The 25,292-nt window shown below is 34.9% G+C and overlaps 1 protein-coding gene across 1 annotated transcript in view; it reads right to left on the reverse strand.

The window, feature by feature from the left end:
* Positions 1–4,112: 4,112 nt before the first annotated feature.
* LOC136026448 (brefeldin A-inhibited guanine nucleotide-exchange protein 3-like) overlaps positions 4,113–25,292 on the reverse strand; it is a 109,244-nt gene continuing 88,064 nt past the window's right edge. Inside the window, exons 3-5 of the mRNA XM_065703045.1 lie at positions 23,849–24,479; positions 19,320–19,415; positions 4,113–9,537 (exon numbers count right to left, since the gene is read on the reverse strand). Coding sequence (XP_065559117.1) covers positions 9,328–9,537; positions 19,320–19,415; positions 23,849–24,479 — 937 coding nt within the window. The 3' untranslated portion in view covers positions 4,113–9,327. The remainder of the gene's footprint in view (positions 9,538–19,319; positions 19,416–23,848; positions 24,480–25,292) is intronic.

Consider the following 25,292-nt stretch of genomic DNA (forward strand, 5'->3'; position numbering starts at 1 on the left):
CTAGGACCACTTGGTCGATAAGATGACCCCTGGGAAAAAAACAAACAAACAAACAAATAAACACGCACCCGTGATTTGCCTTCTGGCAAAAAATACGAAATCCCACATTTTTGTAGATTGAACCTTGAAATTTTTCTAAAAGGTTCTCTGATACTGAATGCGATGGTGTGATTTTCGTTAAGATCCTATGACTTTTAGGGGTTGTTTCCCCCTATTTTCCAAAATAAGGTAAATTTTCTCAGGCTCGTAACTTTTGATAACAAAGACTAAATTTGATGAAACTTATGTATTTAAAATCAGCATAAAAATCCGATTCTTTTGATATATCTTTTAGGATCGAAATTTCGTTTTTTAAAGTTTCGTTTACTATTGAGCCGCGTCGCTCTTTACTACAGTTCGTTACCACGAACTGTTTGATTACCACGAACTGTTTGATGGACGCTGATTTCTGGTTGAGAATCTGAAGACAGCTTTCGCTTCTGTTTACAGACTACTAGGGAACCACCGTAATATCAGTATTCGTAGAAAATTTCAGATCTACCATGCATTTGTGTGCACCATTCTTATTTACGGATGCGAGATATAGTCCAGGAAACAACAACACATGTATGCAGATAGGGTTCAAACATAATAGCCTCTGAGAAATTTACTCGACACAAACGCATAATGACCTATTATGTATGGATTTGCCTAACCAAATCCAACTTAAAGTAAAGGTCAAATTCAAAACCTAAAATAACCAAAATTACCCTGAACCAAAAGGACTGTTGCACTTCTAAACTAACTACATTGCACTATATACCTAATCCATAATTGCAAATGTTTTGCCGATTTCAAATAAGTACTTTCATGATCTCAACAAATAAACCGAGTGTATTGTTTTAAGTAGAGTGCAAACAACCACTTGGACGTAAGGACTTGAGATGACAGACATTCGCCTTCTATTTAGGGTAATCTTGCTCCTGTTAAGTTTTGACGACACTTTAGTCTTTTACTTGTTCAATTTGCGCTTAGGTTCAACAGACTCAGACCTCATGTCAGGTATTAGCATTTTCACAGAGAGGTGGAAAGAAGAAATACAGGAAATTCAGGCATTTTATGGCTCAAAATCGTGCTATTCTCCTGAAAGGTCCTTCTGATTGAACTCAAACAGGGAGGGGGAGTTATCTTCCAGCCGTATACCCAACGTAGGTGAAGCAATCGAGTTCCTTTCCTCTTGTACAGGGTAATAAAAGGAACTCGGATATTTCTACAGCCTACAGAAAGTGAGGTATGAATCTCAAAACTACCTGGGTTACGCCATTAGACAGCTAGCACAGATGAAAATGGGAAAATTCGGGGCTACTACGCTGAAATACGACTTTCTTTGCATTATGAGATGGGGAACTGCAATTAACTGGTCGTAGATTTTTTAATACGGCAATTCCGACGGAGAGGTTTTTCTTCACTGGTAGGCCATTCTCTGGAGTTTTTAGCTCCTTAAAAAAAAAAAAAAATGAATTGAACCCAGATAGCAAGAATCGGTTTTAAAGAAGGTTCAATTAGGAACTTCTTTCACTTGACAGTTCTTCACATTTTGAAGGTTGCGTTAGCATGGACCCTGGTTTGTTCTTTATTAGGCTGCAGGTACTACAGCCATGATCTGCCAGTTTAAATCAGCTCAGCTTAACCTTCTTATGTGACAATCTAGAATTATAATTATATCCCGAGTTAAATATGTTGTAAGTAATACATGACGCTTTATAAAAAATCCATTTTTTTCAAAAAGATTAAAAAACAGAGAGACAAGGTATTGAAAAACAGAAAAAAGACACTAACCTTTTGAAGTGAATTATTACAAGGCAGAAGTTAACTACAGTATAACTCGTCAAATTTTCATCTGTTTTGTTATAATTAACCTCAAAAGGTTAGTGGTTTCGTGTGTGTGTATGTGTGCTTGTGTGTGTGTGTGTGTTGAGCACTGAGGAAGACCTTGCGGAGGTCCTAGCTGAAATATCCGCTAATTTCTTTCACATTTTTCAACTGGCTAAAAATTACCCTCATTTCAAAGTTTTTAATCATTTTGTATTTGTTTTAAACGATATTCTGAGTTCTATCTTTTGCATAAAGGATATTGAAAGGCCCTTCTAATACGCTTATCATTTAACAGGTATTTCTAGGCGTGCCATATAGTATAAAAAAGTGAATTGGGCGAAATTTTTATACTTTCGAATTATTTGTACCATATTTTAATATAAAAATGCCTAAGCATGGTTAGATGTTTGCAATTTCCTGGGGAGTGACTCGGTGTTGAATTTTAAAATGTTTTCTCCTTTGTATTTACGCTTTTGTAAATATTTGCAATTTTATCTTCCGCTATCAGTAGAATCAAGACGGTTCGATGAAATACTTTCATAGCAGCTTCTTCTGCCCAACTAGTTGTAGCCTACCTTTACAATGTTTCATTTAATTTTTACCAATGTTGTCTCAAAATTTTTCACACGTCCGCACACTTTCTACAATCCTTTGCAAATTTCTTGACTATGATTATGTTTGTCTTTAGAGTTATCTTGAGTTTGACCCCTAAAACCCAACATAATTTTTTTCGTGATTGAACCTAAAATTAAACCCTTCCATCTCCCATAATAGTGCATCTAGAAAAAGTAATCTGCAATGAACTCTTTTCTCAATCACAGACATGCTGAAATTAATTCGCTTCTATAAATAACACCAATCTTCTTCTTTTTTTTTGGGGGGGGGGGTCGAGTTCAAAACGATTTCCCTTTGCCAACGTTTGTTTTTATAGGTTGAAATGTAGCCTCTTTTCTAAATTTCTGATTGTTCATTTGCCTAAAACATAGTTTTTCAGATGCAATTTGCATGGAATTCTACTTTAGAATTATATTCGAGTAGTATTAAAATATTTTAGAAGTATTGAAAAGATATAAAAAGAAAACTAAAACATTACAGAAGAAAAAAGAGTGTGTTTTAAACCTTGTTCAGCACCATTAATGAATAAATTGGAATACATTTTAGAAATGTTTTATGTATTAGGAAACATTAGAATAGATTCAAGTAAAAACCATTAAACTAAAAAGCAGACTAAGAGCTTTTGCTCACTTCCAAAAGCTACAAAATACTATGAACTCACTGATATACGGTATACAATGAATTTTAAGGTAGCTATAGTGAGATATTACAATCAGAAACTAAATTTTCGAAGTTTTCTAAGTCTCCTCTATCTATGCGCGATACCAAAAATCATAGATCTAATGACATAGGACAACTGCTGAGACTTCCAATTTTTCTTTTTTATAACAATAGATGCAACTTTAATTTTTTTGATAATAAGCAGAAGTTGTTGTTTAACAATATCAATGGATAGCAAAAACCATATTACTTTTCTCATAAAATCGTTTAATTTTGGAAAAGAGCAATTTAGCGTTACAGATCTTGACCGACATCCTGACATCCTACAAATCATAATCAAAGGTAAAAATAAACTTTGATTATTTGTTTCTGAATTATTTGCATTTCGTATTATAACTGGGTCTTCTTAACGATAAAAGGACGTTATTGGGCATAATTCAATTTGTATGAGGTTCAAATTCAAAGAATAACAGTGGGAAAAAACCCAAATTGGTTCAAAAGGCTCAAACAAACGTTCAAACAGCCTTAAGGCACAGCGAAGATCTAGCTTTTACTTCCTATCAATTTTCGTTGAGATACAACGATCCCTCCTGGTCCATATGCAAATTATTTGTAAAAAAAAGGAAGCAAAAAATAGATTAACTATATGGACAAAGCAAGACGCTATACGAAAAACCTTAAAAATATTGATATGAGGGAAGGCACCAGCCCTTCAATTAACCTATTCAAATAAGTTTAATAGTAATTAATCACACAGATGCAGTTTTTATAATGCTGGTCTGACATTAGAAATACATTCTTTTTATTGATTCGTTAGTATTTTTCGTTCACAAAACGATTCTATATTGCCAAAAATCGTTTTATACACATTTTACTGCTCCAATGCGCAAAAACATACTATTGTATACACTTTAATACCGTGGTTAACAACCTGATATGACTACTAAGTTCTAAGAGTAGAGTTTACAATTGTATATGATTGATAATGCATACAACATCTTTTTATTGAGAAACACAGAGGTACACTAAACATTAACTTGTTTCCACGACATAAAAACTCCCATATTGTAAAAAAGGACGATCCTCACCAAATAATGACCAGAAGAAGGAGATAATAGGCTTAAAATAGGCAACACTATCTGTTATATCTTACATACGCTCACCTTTCAAACGTCATGCAAGACCTTTATGATTTAAAGGAACATTTTTTTTACGGAGGCTTAAAGGGCTAGAATTTTAGGTAAAATCGAAATCCGCTTCTTATGTCAATAAGGTAGAAAATCAAGTAGACTTCAAATAAAAAGTATCATTGCAAAAATCAAGCTATATTTACAAAAAAGAAGTAAAATTCTTTTCTGAGTTTGAATTTAGAAAAAAGTTCTAAATAGTTCTTAAAACAGAAAAAAATTATACTTATTTGCACGATTGCGCAATAAACGTTACGGGGAACATGTACCGGTTATAAACATGGCTGCAACTCATTCGGATTCTCCGAAGGATGCTAGGATTTCCGTTCGAAACTTGGGATTTTACAAAAATAACTATATTAAATATTATACTAAAAAAGACCATTAAGCATATCAATTGCTATTATTTAATGTTTCTGGATTTTCTTTCAAACCTTGGGATTCTTTGCAAGTGCATCTTGGGATATTGTTCAATTGAAAATGGAACTCCTAGTCATAAACTACAGCCAAATAACGTCATAGGTTTAGCATTGATCAGTATAGTGTTTGGAAATGTCAACTCAAGAAGGAAAAAAAGAGGCGAGTATAATAGAATATATAGCCCCTTATCATTCGCAAGTATACAATCTTGAAGGAAAATAAAAAAAAAACAATACACAATCTATTTATTCTCTTTAGCTGCGATTGATGGCCTTTGTATTTGTTGCACTGAAACTGAAAAACTGGTTTAAGAACGTTGATAAAATATTCCAAGTCACCAATAAAATAAATGATCTATAATTGGAAAATACCTGAAAATAAGGTGGTTTGAAACTTCCATTAGAAGCAGCGTGATAACGCCACCCAAGGATCATTTGAGGAAATTCAAAACTGCTTGAAAAGTCAGGTATTTGTGCATAAATTTCATTTTAACAAAGTAAATGGAAATCTTGGCCTCTATCAAAGAACAATAAGCTTCAAAATTAATCTGCAAGCAAATAAAATATTTTTTTACTGAATATATATTTTAAATAAACTGCGATTACTTACTTCTCTAGTTCTTGAACAATTTTAGTCGCTAAAAGAAAAAGAAAGAAAAAATAAGATAACATCATCTTTATTAATAGCCGTCCTGATACAGGTAGTAAGGTACCCTTGGCAAACCAAAACCATGCCAATCTTGTTTGTATGTTCAGTTTAAGCCGTGCTACACGACAGCATTAACCAAGATAATTCGCAGTGCTCACAGAAAAGTAAAAAAAGCAAGCATGTTTTGCGTCAATTTACAGCTAAGATATGGTTGATGGGATGATCCGTTTTAAAAATTGTATACTCCGAGTGGCGCTCGCCACGCGTGATAGAAGTAAGCTACAGGTGACGTGAACTTTGTCATGCATGGCGGGAAGATACAGAGAACGGTAGAAATGGATGACACATGGCAGATAAAGTGTAGATGAGATGCACAGAAGATGGTAGAGAGTGGGCAACCTCTGGATGCGTCCAAAAATTGATATTCACCCAAACTTTTCTTCATGTGCAAAAAAACTTCGGAGGGTTTGAGCCCAAGGTTAAACTTCAAGTTTTGGCATATTTACAACACCCTCAGATTAGAGAGTTGTATTTCAAATTTAAGCCCTGGATGAGTCCTAGGAGACCACTCCTATCGAATCAATAAAACTTTCAAAACCGATTGAAAACTGGAATGAGGAGACAGCAGTAACCTTTCTACCTCTCCAAACTCCAGTAAGCGAGACGTCAATAACTACGAAGTCCACACTGCCTTTCCATCACAAACACCAAAAACAAGAAGAACAATAGGGAATTTTTTAAGACAGTGGGAAACAAATTAGAATGAATATTTCGGCCCTATGTCCAAGGGTCCTCAGCAATACAAACAAGAAAAAACAACTTACGAGAGGATAAAATCAATAAAACTAAAATGTCCTTTGAGCATTGTGCAATTCAAAGCACATTGTGGGACCTCAGAGCTGTTGGTTTATAAGAATAAACTTATAAACTTTTAATAAAGCTTCTTTCCTCTTAAATGTGAAAGACCAAATTGACAACTTTTTTTTAGTAGAAGAAAATAGTTCTTTTTCATAGTACTAAAATTTTTCAAAATTAGAGGGAGCGTATTTTGAGACATTTGGCTTTCTGAATAATCATTAAAATTATCTTTCCAAGATTTTAGACATTGTCTTGTGCAGCAGAGTCGCAATAAGAACTTGAGGATTAGTATTTGATCGCTCCTGCGAAAATTACTACTTATAGAAGGATCCCTGAAATGGCTATGGAGACCAGGGTTATGAACAAAATTCTTCAAAAATTCTTGAACAGCTTTTATGGACCAAGTTGCAAGACATGCTTCATTTTTAAACCCTTGTGATGTTCTTCTTTGTGTTTAAAACGCAAAGCTCGGCCAGCTTATGAAATTTTTGGGAAGTGGGAAAAAGAATAGCCAAACAATAAAATGTAAAACTTCAAATTATCTCACACAATCTCGTGCAATTTGAGTAACCACTACTGAAAAGGTCTTCAGTCCTCAGCCCTCATGAAACGCGTGGACCTATGTGCCCAAGTGAAAAAACATTTAGAGAGGGCCAACTATGGGTCAACCTTAAGGTCTTTTCTTCAGCGCGGAATGACCCTTGTCCTTTGGTACCTCCCACAGTAAAACCTCCTTTGGCACTTCCCTGAGCAGTACATACGTTCTAATTAGCACAGCACTTTCTTAAACAATATTTTTTTAAAAATAATTTTGGCTCTTTTTAAAGTTTTAAAGCCAACTAAACGTCGTCACTTATTTTTGGCTAGCTTTTTCCAAGCAAAAAGTTTTTTGTAAGCGTCACCAAAGACGTTAAAACCCAATAAATATATTACATTCCATATTCGAGTATTTCAAAAGTCCTTCACTCCAATTTGAATGTGAAGTTCTGGATTTAAATTCCTGAAAACGAGACAAAAGCAGTTCCAAAATTATGAAGTCCAAATTTATAAAAAACAGAATGAAAGCAAATTTGATGATATTTCTATCACAAAATAAGCGATGTATGCTATTTCAAGGCAAGCAAATAATTTAATAGCATATAAAAACAAATTATTCCACAAAGATTTTAATCTAAGAATTCAAAAATACCATCGCCAACAGCAGTGACAACCTTCTTGATAACGAAAAGTAAGACAACCGAAACAAAAATTGCCATCCACAATTTCGATCACATACTTTCACGTGACCGAAACAAGCAAACATATCTGACATTTTACATTTTTATATGAGACAGAAAATAAGCCTTTTAGGGTTTACGCGGGAAAACGTTTTTTAAGCCAGAATTTGAGTGAGAAAAACCTACAAAATTACGTAATTTAGGCGAATAATGTGTCTTCGTTTTGATATGTAGTCACGGTAACAAGAAGCTTAATATTAAAATCCGTGACACGACTTGGCAATTATTTAATAAGGTTGTCCCCCAATCAAGCGCCCGCAACATAGCCTACATCGGTGTGAATCTTCGCGAACGATACTGAAAGAGGGAAAAAGTTCTTCTATCAGATTTCTACTTTGGCTGACAAGCAAGACAAAAGAAGAAAAATAGCAATCGGTGCTAACAGTTATCTTTTTAATTATGCATTAAATGAAAATGGTGAAATAAGTGATCGATAAAATAGACCAGTATAATATATTAGTTTTATTTTTGCGCAAAAAAATACCATCTATTTCTGCTACAATTAACAGTAACACTATCAAAAAAGTACTGCTCTTTCTTCTTGGTTAAGGTTTATATTCTCTCTATACAAGTTTTTGAGATGTTACTTACCTGTAGTCCAACAGTTTTAAGGTTTTGTTGTAAGGCGACAGACCAGCTGTCATTCAGTAGCTATGATTTTGCTTTATCCATCTACCCGATTATATTTTCAAATTTGCTAAGCATTTTATTCGATTATAGAATACATTGAAAATTGGTAGAAAGTCGCTGGAAAACTTTTCCATTTTTTAAGCAAGTATAGATTATTCTCTAAGAAAAACTTCATGCAATATCGTAATTCTAGTTTGGTGAAGGGATAGATAGGACAAGTATCTGATCCTGATATTAATAATGTATGTTCTCCTTTCGGTGTGAGTTAAAGATCAAGACTTGAATAGCTCCTAGAGATGATAAGCATTTAGAGTTAAGCTACAATTTGGGGCATAACTGAAAAGATTTAAGCAAAACACCTATTTATCCTCTTGAATTTTGTCCAAAATAACAGCTTTTAGGCAACACTAGGACTTTTTGGGGGAAAATTTTGAAAATGAATAACTTCAACATGAAAGCTGCGTCTTCTTAATATAGTGTTTCCAATGTTTGAAAAGTCACGCTTTCCGGAGATATTTTGATAACCTTAAGGAAACAAAGACTGAGCGCTTAAGTCCAAGCCTGTCCCGAAATTTCCGTGACGAATGATCACCGTACCTGTAACAAATAAGACTGCGCTATTCTTTGAGCAAGAGTTAACTGAGCGTCTTTTGAATCGCGCTGATCTGCCATATCTCATATGAAGTAAATACACATGAGCAACTATAAACATTGCAAAAGGACTTTTTTGACGAACCTTTCTAAGCATTCAACTCGTTTCCATAGAAAGTGCAGGATGCACAAATCCAGTTTTGGTGTAGTGATATTCTACAAATAGGGGTTTTCCCATTGCGTCACATCTTCATTAGGTATTTATAGTCTTTGAAACGAGTTTTACAAAAATTCACAGCAAATTTTGAGCGCATGGACAACCACACAGGAAAATAAGCGAAACTAAAAGCAGTATTTTTTGCAAAGAAACCATAAAACTTGATTATTAGAATTGAGACGAAAGTAACTAAAATTAAGACAAGAATTTTTTGGACAGTAAAAAAAGAAACTGCAACTTGTCACGGAATCTTCCTAATTTAATTTATAGCCATCCACTTCGATTCTACAAACATAATAAAAAATTTGGCTAAACACATGTTACTTCAAAAGATCAGCAAAAGTGCCCGTGGAAACACAGCGGTGCAGAGCTAATTTTTTGTGTTAACCGTGTTAAATGCGGCTAGTAACTCAGCAACTCCTCTACGCAGCATGGGAGAAGAAACCTCTTCTGTTAAAAAACCCAGTGTAGAGGCAAGCCATGGTTGCAAAACTTTAAGATCTTTCTTGGATAGTTTGCCTAAAGTTTGAAGAGTCGAAGCAACCATGCTGTTTGCTACACAGCAACGCGTTTCTCTGTCCTATAAAAAAGGAAAAACATGACTCAGAATTTAATGTTATAGACATTTGAACAACGATACTGGCATCAGCATTGCAACTTTCCCTGACTTTTTGAAAGCTCGCCAGAACTTTGAGCTTCGCCAAGATTTTCACACACAAAAAAACATATCAATAGAAGATCAGAATGAATTCTACAGAAAATAAGCTTCGAGATTTCGCGGCTTACGGCCTATCATTCTAGCTTTTATTAATTTGCAGTATGTTCATAAAAAAAAAGTTTGCAATCATGCCCGTGATTGCCATTCATCTACATAAATACGGAGAACATCTTATAATTTATTTTTGTTTTTAATTTTTTTACAGACCTTGATGCCTCACTGGGATTGTCTTACTACCTCAGCCTTCACTTGGATTCGGTGTTTAAGATTTAATCTTTCAAAATCCTAAATTTTCTTCTGTATCTGATATTAAAACGGATTTCCCCTTTCTAACAGAATGCTAAATAGAGGGTTTTAGAAATATCGCAACGATCTCATCTCATCCAAATCAGAAAAAGAAAAAGACAGACTGATAAAATTTTAAAACACGTAATCTTGGACTGTATTTAGATTCAATGTCACATCCAGGGGGAAGGGGGTTCAGCGGTCTGAGCCCCCCCCCCCCTCTTGCTCCGAAATATTTGTCCGCTTCATAAAACGTAACAAACTGCATACTATACAAAATTTTGATGCGTTTTTAAAAGTTTTTTGTAAGACCCCCCAGAAAAATCCTTTTATATCCCCCCCCCCGAATAAAATCTTGGATATGACCCTGTTAAGATTGTATTTAACCATTGTAAAACGTCAGTGGTACGCCTATAGGTCGTCTCTTACTTTTACACACTTATAAGATGACTACCAAAAACAATTTGCTAAGGTGTTCTCAAAGGAAGGGTCTGCGGGGCAATGTATCTTAGATCCTTATTTGATTCTTCTGATCTGCAGTGGCCAGCTGATCCTCTCTTTGCTAAAAATTTAGCTAAGACTTTTAAAAAATTAAACAAAAGTGTGAGATCATCAGATAAGCTCTTAAGGCTTGACAGCGACGTGAAAAGCATCTTTCAAATACCGATAAATTCATATTGCCTAAAATGATTTTCGATTTTGGCGGAGAACTGGGAATGTTTCCGGTGGAGCAAAATGCGAAAACACAGAAGCTTTGGTGCATTAGAACTCTCAGAAATCTGGCTTCTTAAAGAGGAAGGTGTAGGCATATATCGAGGGTTTTAATTCAGAAGAGATGTGAACGCATATGACCTATATTGGTAGTATGCGCCAAACACCAAACAACAACAAACACAATTCAGGAGAGAGAAAGGAGGCTTTAATCCGATGAAAGCCTTTAGTAAGTCACTTTATAATAAACCAATGCGTAACTCATTCTTTGGAAGGTGGCTCAAGCTAAATAAGACCTTGGGCCTAGTTTTACATATGTTTCTTTAAATGATAACATTTGAAAAGGAATGTGAAGGTTTAAGGCTTTGCTTTTAGATCTACTGAGACAAACCCAACCTTTCTGTAAAATGGCGGTTCCAAACAAATATGCAGCAGAGGAGAGAGCAAGCGCCCGCTGTGATTAAGTTATGTGGTAGAAGTGGTATTTTTAAACTTTATCCCCATCAGGGGCAGATTTGAAAGGTCACATACTCAGTAGGCTACAATAAATTTCATGGAGATCCGACAATACCACTTTCAAGAAAAATGCAACTTACACAAGTAATTAAAAAAAATCTTCACAAAGCAAAAAACAAATAAAGTGTCTCTAAAATTGAATTAAAGACTGATTAAGGGTTTGAAATTAAAATAGACTTATTGTATATGGGAGGGGAGCTGTTCCCTCTCAATCCGAATAGGACACAATTTAGCCTATTGGTCTAGTGAAAACAATATTCTTGGAAAGTTTAAAATTTAAAGTCTACACACACTGTACAAAATTACAATTTTTACTGTTTAAATTGTCCAGAAAACACTAGATTAAACAACAGATTCGATCACTGCAGGGGATTTATGGCTAAAGCAAACCAAAACAGCCTGCTGTTGCAAAAAAAAAAAAAAAAAAAAAAAAAAAAAAAAAAAAAAAAAAAATCCAAATTAAGGATGGAACATGCGTCTAAAGTTAAAAAAAAGAGGATAATCCAAAGTCTAATCAGTTGAGGAATCCGACCTATGGATAGTTAATATCAGGTGATTCACTACTCTGCTGGTGAGAAGGAACAATTTCTCATAGCGTAGAGCCCGTAGGGCCAGGGATGTGGAGCCGCAGCAGCTATTAATTTACTGCAAGGATTATACATCATGTGATAGATACGGGCTTGGGCCTCAATAATCAAAATAAGGCAATGGCGAACCAAGGAGAAATTTAAGGAACATTTGCTGCTACTATATGACAAAAATTTCAGTAATTACTTTGAATTTGCTATAAGAGATATACAAACTTTTAGTCAGAACTGATAACAACTTTTATTTGGAAATAAAATATTAGAACCCAAAGACCGAATTCATTTTCTTGAAAGTGTGTTTTACTTTGTTGCTGAGAATTCCTCAACTCGACCTGGTTCACAGTTTTAAAACTGGCGCCTGATATCAGTGGCGTGAGATATAAGCTTGAATTGCAAAATATAGCATGTTTATCACACCAATTTGGTATTTAACCGACAGCTAGATGGCAAATATTGTTTTTTTTTTTCAAAATTTCAACTTAGCTTTATTATCTTCTTGCATATTTTCTTCAATTTACTTTTGAAAAATCTGGAGTAGTTCAAATTAGATCTTCAAAATTGGGATTATAACCTCACTTAGGATTTGAAATCAGCAAAAATCAACAAATACGGACGCTTACAACTTTTCAAGCGTTTATATGCAATGTTTTGGGGTATTCTCTGCAGCCTACATTTGCCATTTCTATATAGTTCAAATTGTGATGCGAGAGCAACACTTTGGTTTTGTCGTTTTTTTTTTTGTTTTTTTTTCTTGGCAACCCGCTTTCAGCTTATTCCTAGAAAGTGGTAAGGGTCTAACCTCTGCGGTTTTTACAGAAAGTGTGGACCTTAGGCCAAACTGATGAATATGACTTTGCATTTTGGAAAGCTTCGTAGAACTCTTGCCTGGGGCCAAAAGGATGGTTTTTGCTTGTGTTTCTACCCATTTCTGTTCGTGATTTCAGCCGAGTTTATAATTTGGTTTTTCGCACTTATGATTGCGGTGGGAAATGGTATCAGATGTGCCACTTAATCGTTAAAAGTTCTCTCATTACTAAAGAAATTAGAGTTTATCCTTTGCTCTTTTCTAAGTAATGACGTTCTGAAACTAAAAATAGGTCGATATCGATTGTGACATATATAGAGGAGCTTTAATCAACAATCAGCTGTTAGCTCATAATCATCTTCGGCAATGAGGGGTTCGCGACTTTTGCTAGTTGGCGTACCTATTATTTGTTTCCGGCGTATTTGATGGTAAGACCAATTTGGCTCCAGTGGTAAGACGTGTAGGGGACTAAATAATAATCGGCTGTTAAGCTACAACCATATGCAGCAATGAGGGGTTTGCAACTTTTGCTAGTTGGCGTACCTAGTATTTATTTTGTTTATTTTATAAACAAAAGCCATGTGTTGCTCTCGCAACACTTTACTCGGTGAAGCCGAACAAAGGTTACCGCAGCACCTCACGTTGCCCATGTAGCCTAGATCTAGTTTCGATTGGTAGTGACAGAACACCAACCTAAGCCTATATTAAATGTGACAAAATATTAATTAAAAAGAAACAGTTCATACTTTGCTCCTGAGTTTATAGGAATTAGAGTCAGAGCTAGGAGTCATAGTTGGTAGTTATAAGTCACAGGCTCCTCTACAGATATCGCTGTCTTACATCTAGGTTTATAGTTACATTTGAAAGCTGTGGTAATACCAATATACAACAAACTTCTTAGTATATTTTCATACATTATATATATAAAAAAAGTTTGAAATTGCTTTGTTTTAATCTGAACGAGTACAAAATCAAGTGTTACGACACTGGAACATTTGCGCCTGCTTCACTGGCTGTGATTCCTAATTACAAAGATCTTCTCACCAAGTCAAAATGTTTGACTATATTCAGACTAATTTGGTTATTTTAAGAACAAATGCAGGAAGCAGCTTTTTTTCAGGAAATTACTTTGTCGAGAGACTATTAATATGTCCTGTTAGTTGTTGAAAATGACACTTCGTATAATATTTATGCTAACAAAGGCCCTCAAGCGTTTGATTATAACTATGCACAACCAACGACTGCCGTTGCGTTGAAAAATAGATTGACCAATTTAACAGAGGAAGCCATCCGGTAATAGAATATTAAGATAATTAGCCATGCGACGCTCTGTCTGACAAATGGGCTTATGACTCCTTTATTAAAAACTTAGCGGTTTCTTGTAAACCAATAAATTAACTGATAGATTTTGAAGTTGATCGCAAAACAAACAACATCTTGGAAGCATGAAAGCCAAGTAGCCGTAAATTCAAATGCACAAGCCTTGCAGAAGGGACGAGAGTTAGAGTGACTGGCAAGAATCGTTACATTTCTCCTAGACCCAGGGGTAGCGGAGAATGGGATAAGGCCATGTAGTAATGACTTACGACTTGCAGCTGACTCACGGTGTTTTATGGCCACATGGGTGAAGAAGGAGATTAATGACACTGAGATAGGATACCTGGCCATAGCAAGACGAGATGCACCTCAAGATACAAATTCTGCGAGGGAGACCCATGCTGCGGTCTACAAGAGACGCCAATTGGCTAACAATAAATTCCTTGGGCAGGACACAATTCAGTTTAACCAGGTTTCATCTCAATGTAGATGTGAGATTTACTTACTTAGCCATTGACGTTGGACTGTAAGAAGAAATTGAGAAACGTAACTTCCAGCTAGCAATTGGAATGAAGGGACTTGTATTTCCGCAATCGCTTTACAATAGCAGGTCCAACCTGAACAAATGAAGGTGCGACTTGCCCCCCCCCCCCCATAATACAAGACGAGGCAGTACCTTCACCAAAACTGTAACGGTATTCCAGGAGGTAAAGAGACTGGATTGCTGGTAAATCAATTTACAGTATTGCCAATCCGCTTCATATAATTTGGCCGGGGCTGCTGAAAAGGAGGACAAGTAATGGAAAGCCCCAGGAAGTTGACATCGACACAAATAAATGTCAGCATCGCTCCTAGAGCGAATTGCCATTTCAAATTTTTTTTCGAGAAATATAGATTATCCGATTACTGTACTAAGAATGTTGAAGGCTTTCAATGTGTAATATTTATGCCTCATGATAGTAGGGCATCACAGTGAAGGTAAAAGAACTGGTGGAATTTTGTAGAAATGAAAAAATCTTTATATAAATGACACAACAGTTATTAGCCCAAAAACAAGTCTTTAGTATTTACCCCAATATGGCAGATAGACTAATACCTACAGCCTTAACAGTTGACTTGGTTTAAAAAAGTTGAGGGTAATTTCCAACTATTTAAAGCCCCAGATGCTGATGGAATTTACCCAATCATGGTCCAAATAAAGGATGGGAAAAGATACAAACCATTTACAATGCATGGCTAAGGAGCCTCACTTCAGGCTATATTCCCAGAATATGACTGAAAGCAAAAGATATCGTTTTTTTTTTATCTTACCCTGAGTAGACGATTTTTCCAATACCAGTTAGTATCCCTAAAATCCCCGAGGCTGACAGTGATGGAAAGGTTAAATCGTTGGTTTTTCATTAGCGATCCTAAGACAAAATTTTCTTTATCCAAAAACCAAATGGGTTTTAAAACCACATACTCAACAGAAACAGATATACGCTAACTGGTATGGCGCGTAGATTAAGCAATGGGGAACAAATAATATGGCTTAGGCTTGTTTCTAGATTAAGATGGGATCAGAACCTCTATCAGTAAAAATAAAAAATCAAGTGTTTTTAATTGCAAGTAAGGAGCGACATTAAAACTTAAAACGAACAGAAATTATTCCGTATATGAAAAGGGTTCTCCCCTACGCAACGCCCCGCTCTTTACGCTAAAGTTTGACACCATGTCAAAACTCTACTTTTTAAAACTCTACGTTTTTAGTTTTGGACACGCATTTAACTGACTGTATTTTAAACAGTAAGCTGCAAGAAAAATGTGTTTCTGTCCGGCTCTCTAAGGCTACAATCAGAGAAAGATTGAAATGGCTAGGACACGTTTTGCGGATGAAGGACGACAGACTGAAAAAGATCCTCCTTTCGGCCATCACCATAGGGTCAACGAAAAGGAGGTCGCCCCCAAATGGGTTGGGAGGAGGTCATAAGATATGATTTAAAGGGGATTAAAACTTCTTGGGAAGGTCCAAGGAGGAAACCTTTAGACAGATTAAGGAGGAAAAGGAGCGTGTGCAGTTGTGTTCGCCTCAGGGTGCTGCAGTGAGTTGCTAGCAGTTGCAGTAGTTGTAGTGGTATGATTTATTATGTTTCAAAGCTAGCTTTTCACTTCCATGGACGATTTTAAGAGGACTTAATTATCAAGGGTTTAATATTGAAAAGGAAAATTTGAATGTGTAAGGTCACGACGCTTCACCAAACGCATGTCAACATCTATGCGATAAACAGAAGTTGACAATTTGAGCTTTAACTATCGGTTGAATGTACCGTCTTTATGAAAAATAAGATAGCTTAAAAGTACACATTGTTTTAAATTCATGTAAACAGAGCCTAATTTCTGGCAAGTATTTGATCCTGGGATTAAAAAGAGAAACATGGCAAATATTTGCTAAATTGTTTTGGCGTAATATTCCATAATAAAGAAAGCCACCACTACACAATTACAATATGTCACGTATTATTTTAATCAATTCCTTGTGGTCTTTCATAAGCTAATGAAAATAATTATCAGCAATTTGTTTTTTTTTGTTACTATTCAGATAGCGGGAACGGAAGTGATCAATCTATAATGATACAAAAAAAGGCAGGAGTATAATTTGTTTTACCGTGAAGAAATAACAAATGCATTATAAACATAATTTTGTATAAAGGCATTATTATATAACTATTCTTGTCACACGAAATTGTAAGTACAGTGCTTGCTTAATTCTCCTTGGTAGTGGAGCGGATGTATTCCACCCGGATGATCTCACACAAAATGTTTGCCTTGTTCACGAAACATATCATTAACTTAATTACCCTTTATTATTCTCCATATACCTAGTTTTTGTAAACTTTAAAACTTTTTTTTTCTGTCCAACTTTGCTACGACAAATTAGTCCAAATTCTCAGGGATTTTCATGTAACTGGAATGCGGCCATGTTTCAGGTGAAATAATGGAAAGCACTGGTGGAGAGAGACTCAAAAACTCTTGTTTGACTGATCAAAATAATCGATAATACTTTTTGCGGATGAAATGCAAGATTATATAATATATGTTAGGGCAGAAATATTTTAAAGCATGACAGAAAAGCATTTGGTATCTTTAAAAAAAAATAACTTTGACAAATTTATTTAACCTGTGACGTGCCGAGAGTTGTACACAAAATGGCGCTGTGTTTTTTCACGCTAAAATGAAGTTGACTCTCATACTAGGATTTCTGTCTACATTGCCAGCCCACTCCAAATATTTTTTGTATTTTTATACTGACTTATTTAAGATAGAGAGATTGTCTCAAAACGGGACTATTTACATACAAGATTTGTAGAGTTGCACACTACAGAGGTTTAAGCTCGTGAAATTTTACTTAGTATTTAGTAGAATGATCGGACAAACGAAATTTGTTTGTTGAGAGTATTCATTTTAAAAACGTAAATTTATTTTAGCGTCAGGTGTGTTAAAACTTTAAAATACTTGCCAAGAGTTGGCTATCTAGGCCTAACCTGTTAAAAGGACGGAATAGTCGTATGCGAACATTTTTTTCAAACCGGGAAGAAAACGCTATTTCTGTTCAATCCTTAAGAAACTAGAGATAGACAAAACTATGTTGCCACAGAAAACTTTATTTTGCTCTTTACGTAAGGTTTCATCCGTCTTTTTAATGAGCGTTCACACGCAAAGACGGTCCACCGATTATGTTGCATTGTTCTTGGCAATTGAAAAAACCATCCATTTTCAAATAAAAAAAAAAGTAATTGTAGATTGATCACAAAGTATAATATATCGGAAAAAATCATTTTATATGTAAGACAATGTCCTTTTGTCTATGATAAAATAGATGCTGAAAACAGTAATATTGTATGCTTTACATATTTTCCGCCATTTTAAGGGCCCACGCCGAATTGGCATTCCAATTTCACTATATTGTACAATTTTTATATCTTATTGGTATTTTGAGCGTTATGACACCCCTTCGTTCTTATCACAGCGCTAATAGCCCCCACAAAGTACCAAAATAAGTTTTAACAAGGAATTGTTAAAGTGACCACGTTTAGCAAAGTGAAGGAAGGTGACGACTTTCATATGTGGAAGTGACTTTCAAATGTGGAAGTGCCTTTGAGTGTTATTTGGCAATTACTTGTGTCCAAAGCCATATGCAGGGAGGGGAGGGAGGGTACCGTGTTTGAACCCGCATCCCCCAAAATTTTCGTTCAACTCGAAAAAAGTAACAGCAATGCATATAATAAATTTTTTATGCGTTTTAAAAGTTTTTGACCCCCCCTCCCCCTAACAAAAATCCTGAACACGCCTTTTCTTGTGTTATTCTGTGTTTGGAAGAATAGGGGCGATCCGATCAAATCATCAGAAAGAACATGGAAGAAAATTCAATTAGAAAATCATCGAGAATTTAGTAAACCCATAATGAATGTTTATTTTTAGACTTAACGACAAATCGGCCCCAGAAACAGCTTTAAGGCCATATTGGAAATGATTACAGGACTGAACGAAGTGGTTTGTGTTAAATTGTCCCATGAGACAACTCTCAGTCTGGTTAGGTAATTAGCTATGTTGGAAATGGCAATACCGCATATGAAATAGATATTTACAGAAAAAGGCTAAAAATGGCATGGACTAGGACCAAATATAGCGGATAACCACCAAACACTATCCTTGTGATCAGCACACATTCTTTTGAAACAAAATATGTGCTACTGATCATTCTGGAAGTGCCGCAGTACGATCAAACGTGCCTTGGAGATTTGGAACGAACCATTTCATCCCTGATTATGGGCAATCGGAAGTCAGCTCCGAATTTGTAATTTAATTCAGAAAAATATGCTGGCTATGAGCGTTTATTATGTGCATGCAAACAATATATGGTCGTGGGTTTTGTCCCTAATTTGGAAAAAAAACTGTGACGAGGGTGGACAGAAGCTTAACTAAAGGGAAATCTTACATTCACCTATGCCTAATTAGGGCTGCCACCCCCAGTAACTTACCACTATTTCCATTGATTTTTTATATTGCCTAAGCAATAAAATCACTAAATAAACATATTAATCAATAGATTATTGGAAAGAATCACTAAAATCTAGTGATTTTTTTTCGTGTGGCAACCCTGTGCATAAGCAGAATAGGAGAAACTTGATTGACTTATTGAATGAAACTGGATTGCAGCCCTGCAATCTCCTGACAAGAAAAGCCAATCTTTTTTTGTGCAATGATCAAAAGAATATAGGCCTACTAAGTCTGATAACAAGTTCCACATTAAAAAAGTAAATAACTGGGATTTTTAAGATACATGACTTCTTGGAGAGCAAGAGGCGTAACCAAACTGAACATATGTGCAGTAGTTCTTTTCGGATTGGGATATAAATGAGAAAGAGAAAATGAAGAGAAATTACCTTGAGTAGACTTTGAGCTCTTTCTTCGTCAACTACTGAATCATGAGTCTCGTCTCTTTCCTTACATGTATTTCTTCTTGCCGTCTTTGCGGTTCCCTTACAGGTAAAAACTATACATAAGTTTCAGAGTAAAATAAAAAATAAAACACATAAATTAAGAATAAAATTAGTACTTCTAAAACAGTTTCCTAATTAATCCTTGAATTTTATTTTTCTTTTGATTCCCATTTTCAAATACAGCATGTCATTTTACATATTCGTAAAAATACATCACTTTGTCAGTAATAATATTATTGTGAACTATAACCAAGGTTGTATCCAGGGGGACACTGGGTTTGAACCCCCCTCCCAAAAAAAGGAGAAGAAATTCTGTCTGACTCGTAAAAATGCAACAAAATGTATATAAACAAAAAACCTGGATATTCCCTTAACTCTAGCCCAGTTTTCCATAAACAGTCTCCATAAACATTGCAATGATTCATTAAAATTATCCAAATTCTTCATTAAATGAAAAAAAAAAAACATGTCATTATTTTCATTCCATCTCAAAACTCACACTTCACGAAACTACTAATAATCTACGAACTAAAGCAGCACAAGTAGTTGGAATCATGTATAAGTTGCAATATTTTTTCCGTTATGAAATATTAAGATTGTTATAGTTTTCTTTAGTTCATTCCCATTTATCATATTGTCCTATTGTTTATCTGGTAACATTTAAAACCCATCTTAAACCGTTACAAATTGTGCAAAATCGGGCTCTAAGGATTTTACATAAGTATCTACCATTACCTTCGTCATACCCTGGTAAGACGACGACAGAAACTCTTTATTTGTTAATGCATAACCTTCCTATTTCTTGTCTATGTAATATTTCTTCAGTGCTTTTTAAAATTAAGTTTGACAGTCAAATGCTCCCAGTTTATTTTCAGTCCATTGATATGCTTGGGAGAAAGGGTGAACTTCGTCATTAATGAGACTCGGCATAAAGACCAGCATATTTATTCTCGATTTATAACGGAGCGGTCAAGATTTTCACCAAGGAACATGGTAACAAGCGCATGGAGAAAATTTCATACTGTATATGATGATACTAAATCATATAATATAATAAGACATGAACTTTTAAATTTTTTCTTAGAAACTTTTCAACATTAATCTTTTTTTTGATTGTTTTGTTATTGTGGTAATTATTTTGTCATTCTGCTTTGTGTGGTGGGCCGTGGACTTGGGTATTGGATCTTCAACTAATATTATTTATGTTGTAAATATTGATGGGGTCACCACAATCACGAGCTCTGTCTCTCCGTGGTAGCCCACTGTATTCTATTTGTTATGCGTATTATATTAATAAATTGAAATTGAAAAAAAATTAAGGGTTTTAATCTATTCAGTTATGAACCATTTTGAAAATTATCTCAACAAACCTGATAAGTTGCTTCCCTAACCAAGGCACTAGCCAGGATTCTTGTTCGAAGGAACTATTTTTGGGGAAGGGATACAAAACAACTTTAAAAAAATGCATATAACCAATTTTTTTATGTGTTTTTAAAGTTGTTTTGTATCCCTTCCCCAAAAATAGTTCTACGTTTATTTAATAAGTTTCTACGAGTCGGATAAAAATTTCGAGGGGGGGGGAGGTTCACTTCCTCCTAGATACGGTCATGCCCTTACCAATGAAAAAGAGAAAAACAAACATTGCAAGAATAAACCTTACTTCAAAATACTTAAGATCGGTCAAGTGTATTGGTCAAGAATTGGTCCGGTCAAAAAAGATTTCTGTACATCAAACAGTTCGTGGTAACGAACTGTAGCAAGGAGCGACCCGGCTCAATAGCAACCAAAATTATAAAAAATGGAATTTTGATACCAATAGTTAGATCAAAAGAATCGCATTTTAATGCTGATTTTATATATATAAGTTTCATAAAGATTCTTCTTACCCATCAAAAGTTACGAGCCTGAGAAAATTTGCCTCATTTTAGAAAATAGGGAGAAACACCCATAAAAGTCATTCAATCTTAACAAAAATCACAACATCAGATTCAGCGTATCAGAGAACCCTATTATAGAAGTTTCAAGCTCATATCTACAAAAATGTGGAATTTCGCTTCTTTTTTGCCAGAAGACAGATCACGGATGCGTGTTTATTTGTTTTTTTTTCGTTTCTTTGTTTTTTTTTTCCCAGGGGTGATCGTATCGACTCAGTGGTCCTAGAATGTCGCAGGAGGGCTAGTTCTAACGGAAATTAAAAGTTCTAGTGCCCTTTTTAAGTGACAAAAAGATTGGAGGGCACCTAGGCACCCTCCCATGCTCATTTTTTTCCCCAAAGTCACCAGAGACATAGATTGCCAGAAGACAAATCACGGATGCGTGTTTATTTATTTATTTTTTCTTTTTCCCACGGGTGATCGTGTCGACCCAGTGGTCCTAGAATTTTGCAAGAGGGCACATTTAAACGGAATGGAAAAGTTCTAGTGCCTTTTTTAAGTGACCAAAAAAATCGGAGGGCACCTAGGCCCCCTTCCATGCTCATTTTTTTCCCAAAGTCGTCGGATCAAAATTCTGAGATAGCCATTTTATTCGCCATAGTAAAAAAACCAATAACTATGTCTTTGAGGACGGCTTACTCCCCCACAGTCCCCGTGGGAGGGGCTGGAAGTTACACACTTTGACCTGTGTTTACATATAGTAATGGTTATTGGGAAGTGTACAACCATTTTCAGGGTTTTTCTTTTTGGTTTGGAGGGGGAGAAGCCGAGGAGGGGGGGTTACGTGGGGTGATCTTTCCATGGAGGAATTTATCATGGGGGAAGAGAATTTCAATGAAGGAGGCGCTGGATTTTCTAGCATTATTAAAAAAAAATAATGAAAAATAAATATGAAAAGTTTTTTCAACTTAAAGTAAGGAGCAGCATTAAAAATTAAAATGAACAAAAATTATTACATATATGAAGGGTTTACCTCCACGTAATACCTCGCTCTTTACGCTAAAGTATTTTTAGTAATTTCAACTATTTATCCTACGGCCTGTGATGGGGTCGGGATTTTGTCAGGGGTCATTCTTAAGGAATTGGGACAGAATTTAAGCTTTAAGTTTTGACGAGGGGGTGAACCCCCTCATATACGCAATAAAAACATAAGAATATAGAAGTTGGTTACGTAAGCTAATTCGTAAGTTACGTATATTATTTACTAATGAAAACGTTCTAAAAAATTAAAAGTTCTAGTTGCCTTTTTAAGTAGTCAAAAAATTGTAGTGTAACTAGGCCTCCTCCCTCGCTCATTTTTTCTAAAAATCTTCCGATTAAAACTATGAGAAAGCCATTTAACCAAAAAAATAATAATAATATGCAAATTTCGTTTTAATTATTTATGTGCGGAGAACCAAGATCAAAAACATGCATTAATTCGAAAACGTCCAGAAATAAAAAAAAAAAAATTTCAACTGAAAGTAAGGAGCGACATTAAAACTTAAAACGAACATAAATTACTCCTTATATGAAAGGGGCTTTTCCTCCCCAACGCCCCGCTCTTTACGCTAAAGTTTTTTACTGTTTTAAATTGTAGAGTTAAGAGAAAGAGTCAAACTTTAGCGTAAAACGATTGGTACGTTGAGGAGAAAAAGCCCCTTTCATATAAGGAGTAATTTCTGTTCGTTTTAAGTTTTAATGTCGCTCCTTACTTTCAGTTAAAAAACTAATTTTTTTTTAAAAATTCAATTTACTATCAAAAGAAACAAATAAAAACAGTTAGTTGTTAACTACGCGCATTTGCTAATAATAATTTGGTTCATTATTTTGTAAAATTTATCATACAATAGGTCACTTTATTTAATTGAAATACTAACATTTAAATGCTAAATTTTCAAAATTCCCTGGAAGAGTAATTCCCAACCCCTTGGCCTTTAGAGCCGTTGTGAAATAGGTTAAATTTGTTTATTTTTCTGCCATTAAGATTTTTATATTATGTGAAAATTCCAAGTCACTTCGAGTCAATTCCATCAGCGTCACAGGGGGAAGGGGGACCCCAATCGGTTACTGTAGAGGCTTTTATTGCTGCTATTTAGGTCAACTAAATTGCTACTGTAGTATTTCTTTTAATGCTAGTGAAATACATAAATTAAACGCATACACAACAGAAATCCCCAAAATGACAAAAAGAAATCACAAAAAGAAAATTTACTACTGGTTCTGGCTTTGATTTTCTTTTCTTTTTTTTTGTATTTGAATACAAAGAACGTTCAGATAATTTTTTTATACAACGGCTTTATCTAAATAGGAATAACAAAAATAATTAGAGTTCTATGAAGAAATTTTTGCTTCAAAATTTTTATATTAGGCTAGTCCTACTTTCTAAGAAGCATTCTTATGCCTATATAATACTAAAATTCAATCAAGTATACACCCTATAAAAAAGACAAAACACGACAAAGTTAGAATGTCTTTTAAATTCTAATGTAATTAGTTTAAATTGAGGCGAATACTATAACAGCAATGCTACGTAGCAGGCATTATAAAAATGCATACCTTTGTTTGCCCTTTTTCCGAGGGGCTGTAATCGTCTCTTCTATTAGGATATTCACATGACCGAAAGGTAAGGCTAGAATAATTATCTTCTTCTTTCCAACTTTTCTCATCGAATGAACAATTAGATGCCATGCCACTTTCGTCAGTTGCGACAATTCTACCATCAAATTCGCTCTCTATTGATACTTTGTTTTCAACTGAATATCTCCGCATTATGTTCTCACCAATAGCTATTGAAGGAATTGTGCTAAATGCTCCTTTATAAAAAATAATGAGTTTTTCTAAATGGTGTTTAAGATGCTTAGCAAATTCATTTTTCAGTGGATCATCTTCCTCTGCATTAACAGAATCTTCCTCGGCAACAGTTTCAACCTCGTGTAACACAAGCTCAATAAGTAGACTGAATTTTGAGGACCAGGACATTTCTATCTGTTTATAACAATTAGCCGCACGATCTAGGCAAGCAACTTTTTGCACTAAAAACTTCAGCCCAGGCCTGCTGTCGAACAGAAGACTGGACATAAATGATAAGTCTACACTTTCTAATAACAAATACAACTGCGACTTTGACAATTTGGCAGGGTTTCTAGAAGTCGAATTTGATGTAAATAAACCTTCAACTCGCGTAGACCTAAAATAAAACACATAGATTAAGTAATAAAGAGCAAAAAAAAAAATCTTGGCCCTCAAGGTTTCCCCAATAAACCTTTAAGTCATCAGCGCAGTTCGAATAAGTTCAGCTTCATAGGTGTAATTATTCAAAGAAAACACCCCCCCCCCACCAAGGTAAGACTGAAGTAAACTATCTTCCTGAAGAGCAGATCAAATTTGCACTTAAAAACGGTTATTTTGTATTGTTTCAGGTATCCTTCCACTAAAGAATCCTTGATAACCCTTACCCACCTCTAAGAAAATTAATTTAAAAAGCAAAGTTTTGAGGGAAGTAAAGTGCGAAGTTGAAACTTAAAGCGAACAAATATTATGGCTCCACAGTCTATTTATCATATATCAATAAACTAGTACAAATAAACCAAATGATCATATTTCCCTATGTCTGTAAGATTTAAAAAAACTAGCGCTTTGCTGAAAACATAGAAACCAAGCACAAAAAACAACAAAGTTGATTTATTAGTTAAAAGTGAGTACTTAGCCGGACAACAAAAAACTAATCTACAAAGCTTTTCATAGTATTACACCAGCTGTGACATCAGTAACTTTCAGTATATAATTAAAATTATCTTAAAAACATAAACATAAAAAAAATACTTTTTTAATAACCGCAAACTTACTGAACAGCATACAGAAATATTGGATTAATTTATCAGGTAGCAATTTGGTCTCACCAGCTATAATACCAATAATGAGTAATAAACAATCTTAAAATGTAAGAGATACACATTAGTATTATTTAAAAAAAAGCTTTATTTGTATACTGTAAGAAGTT

Source organism: Artemia franciscana, chromosome 4, assembly GCF_032884065.1.
Source record: "Artemia franciscana chromosome 4, ASM3288406v1, whole genome shotgun sequence".
Classification (NCBI taxonomy): Eukaryota; Metazoa; Arthropoda; class Branchiopoda; order Anostraca; family Artemiidae; genus Artemia; species Artemia franciscana.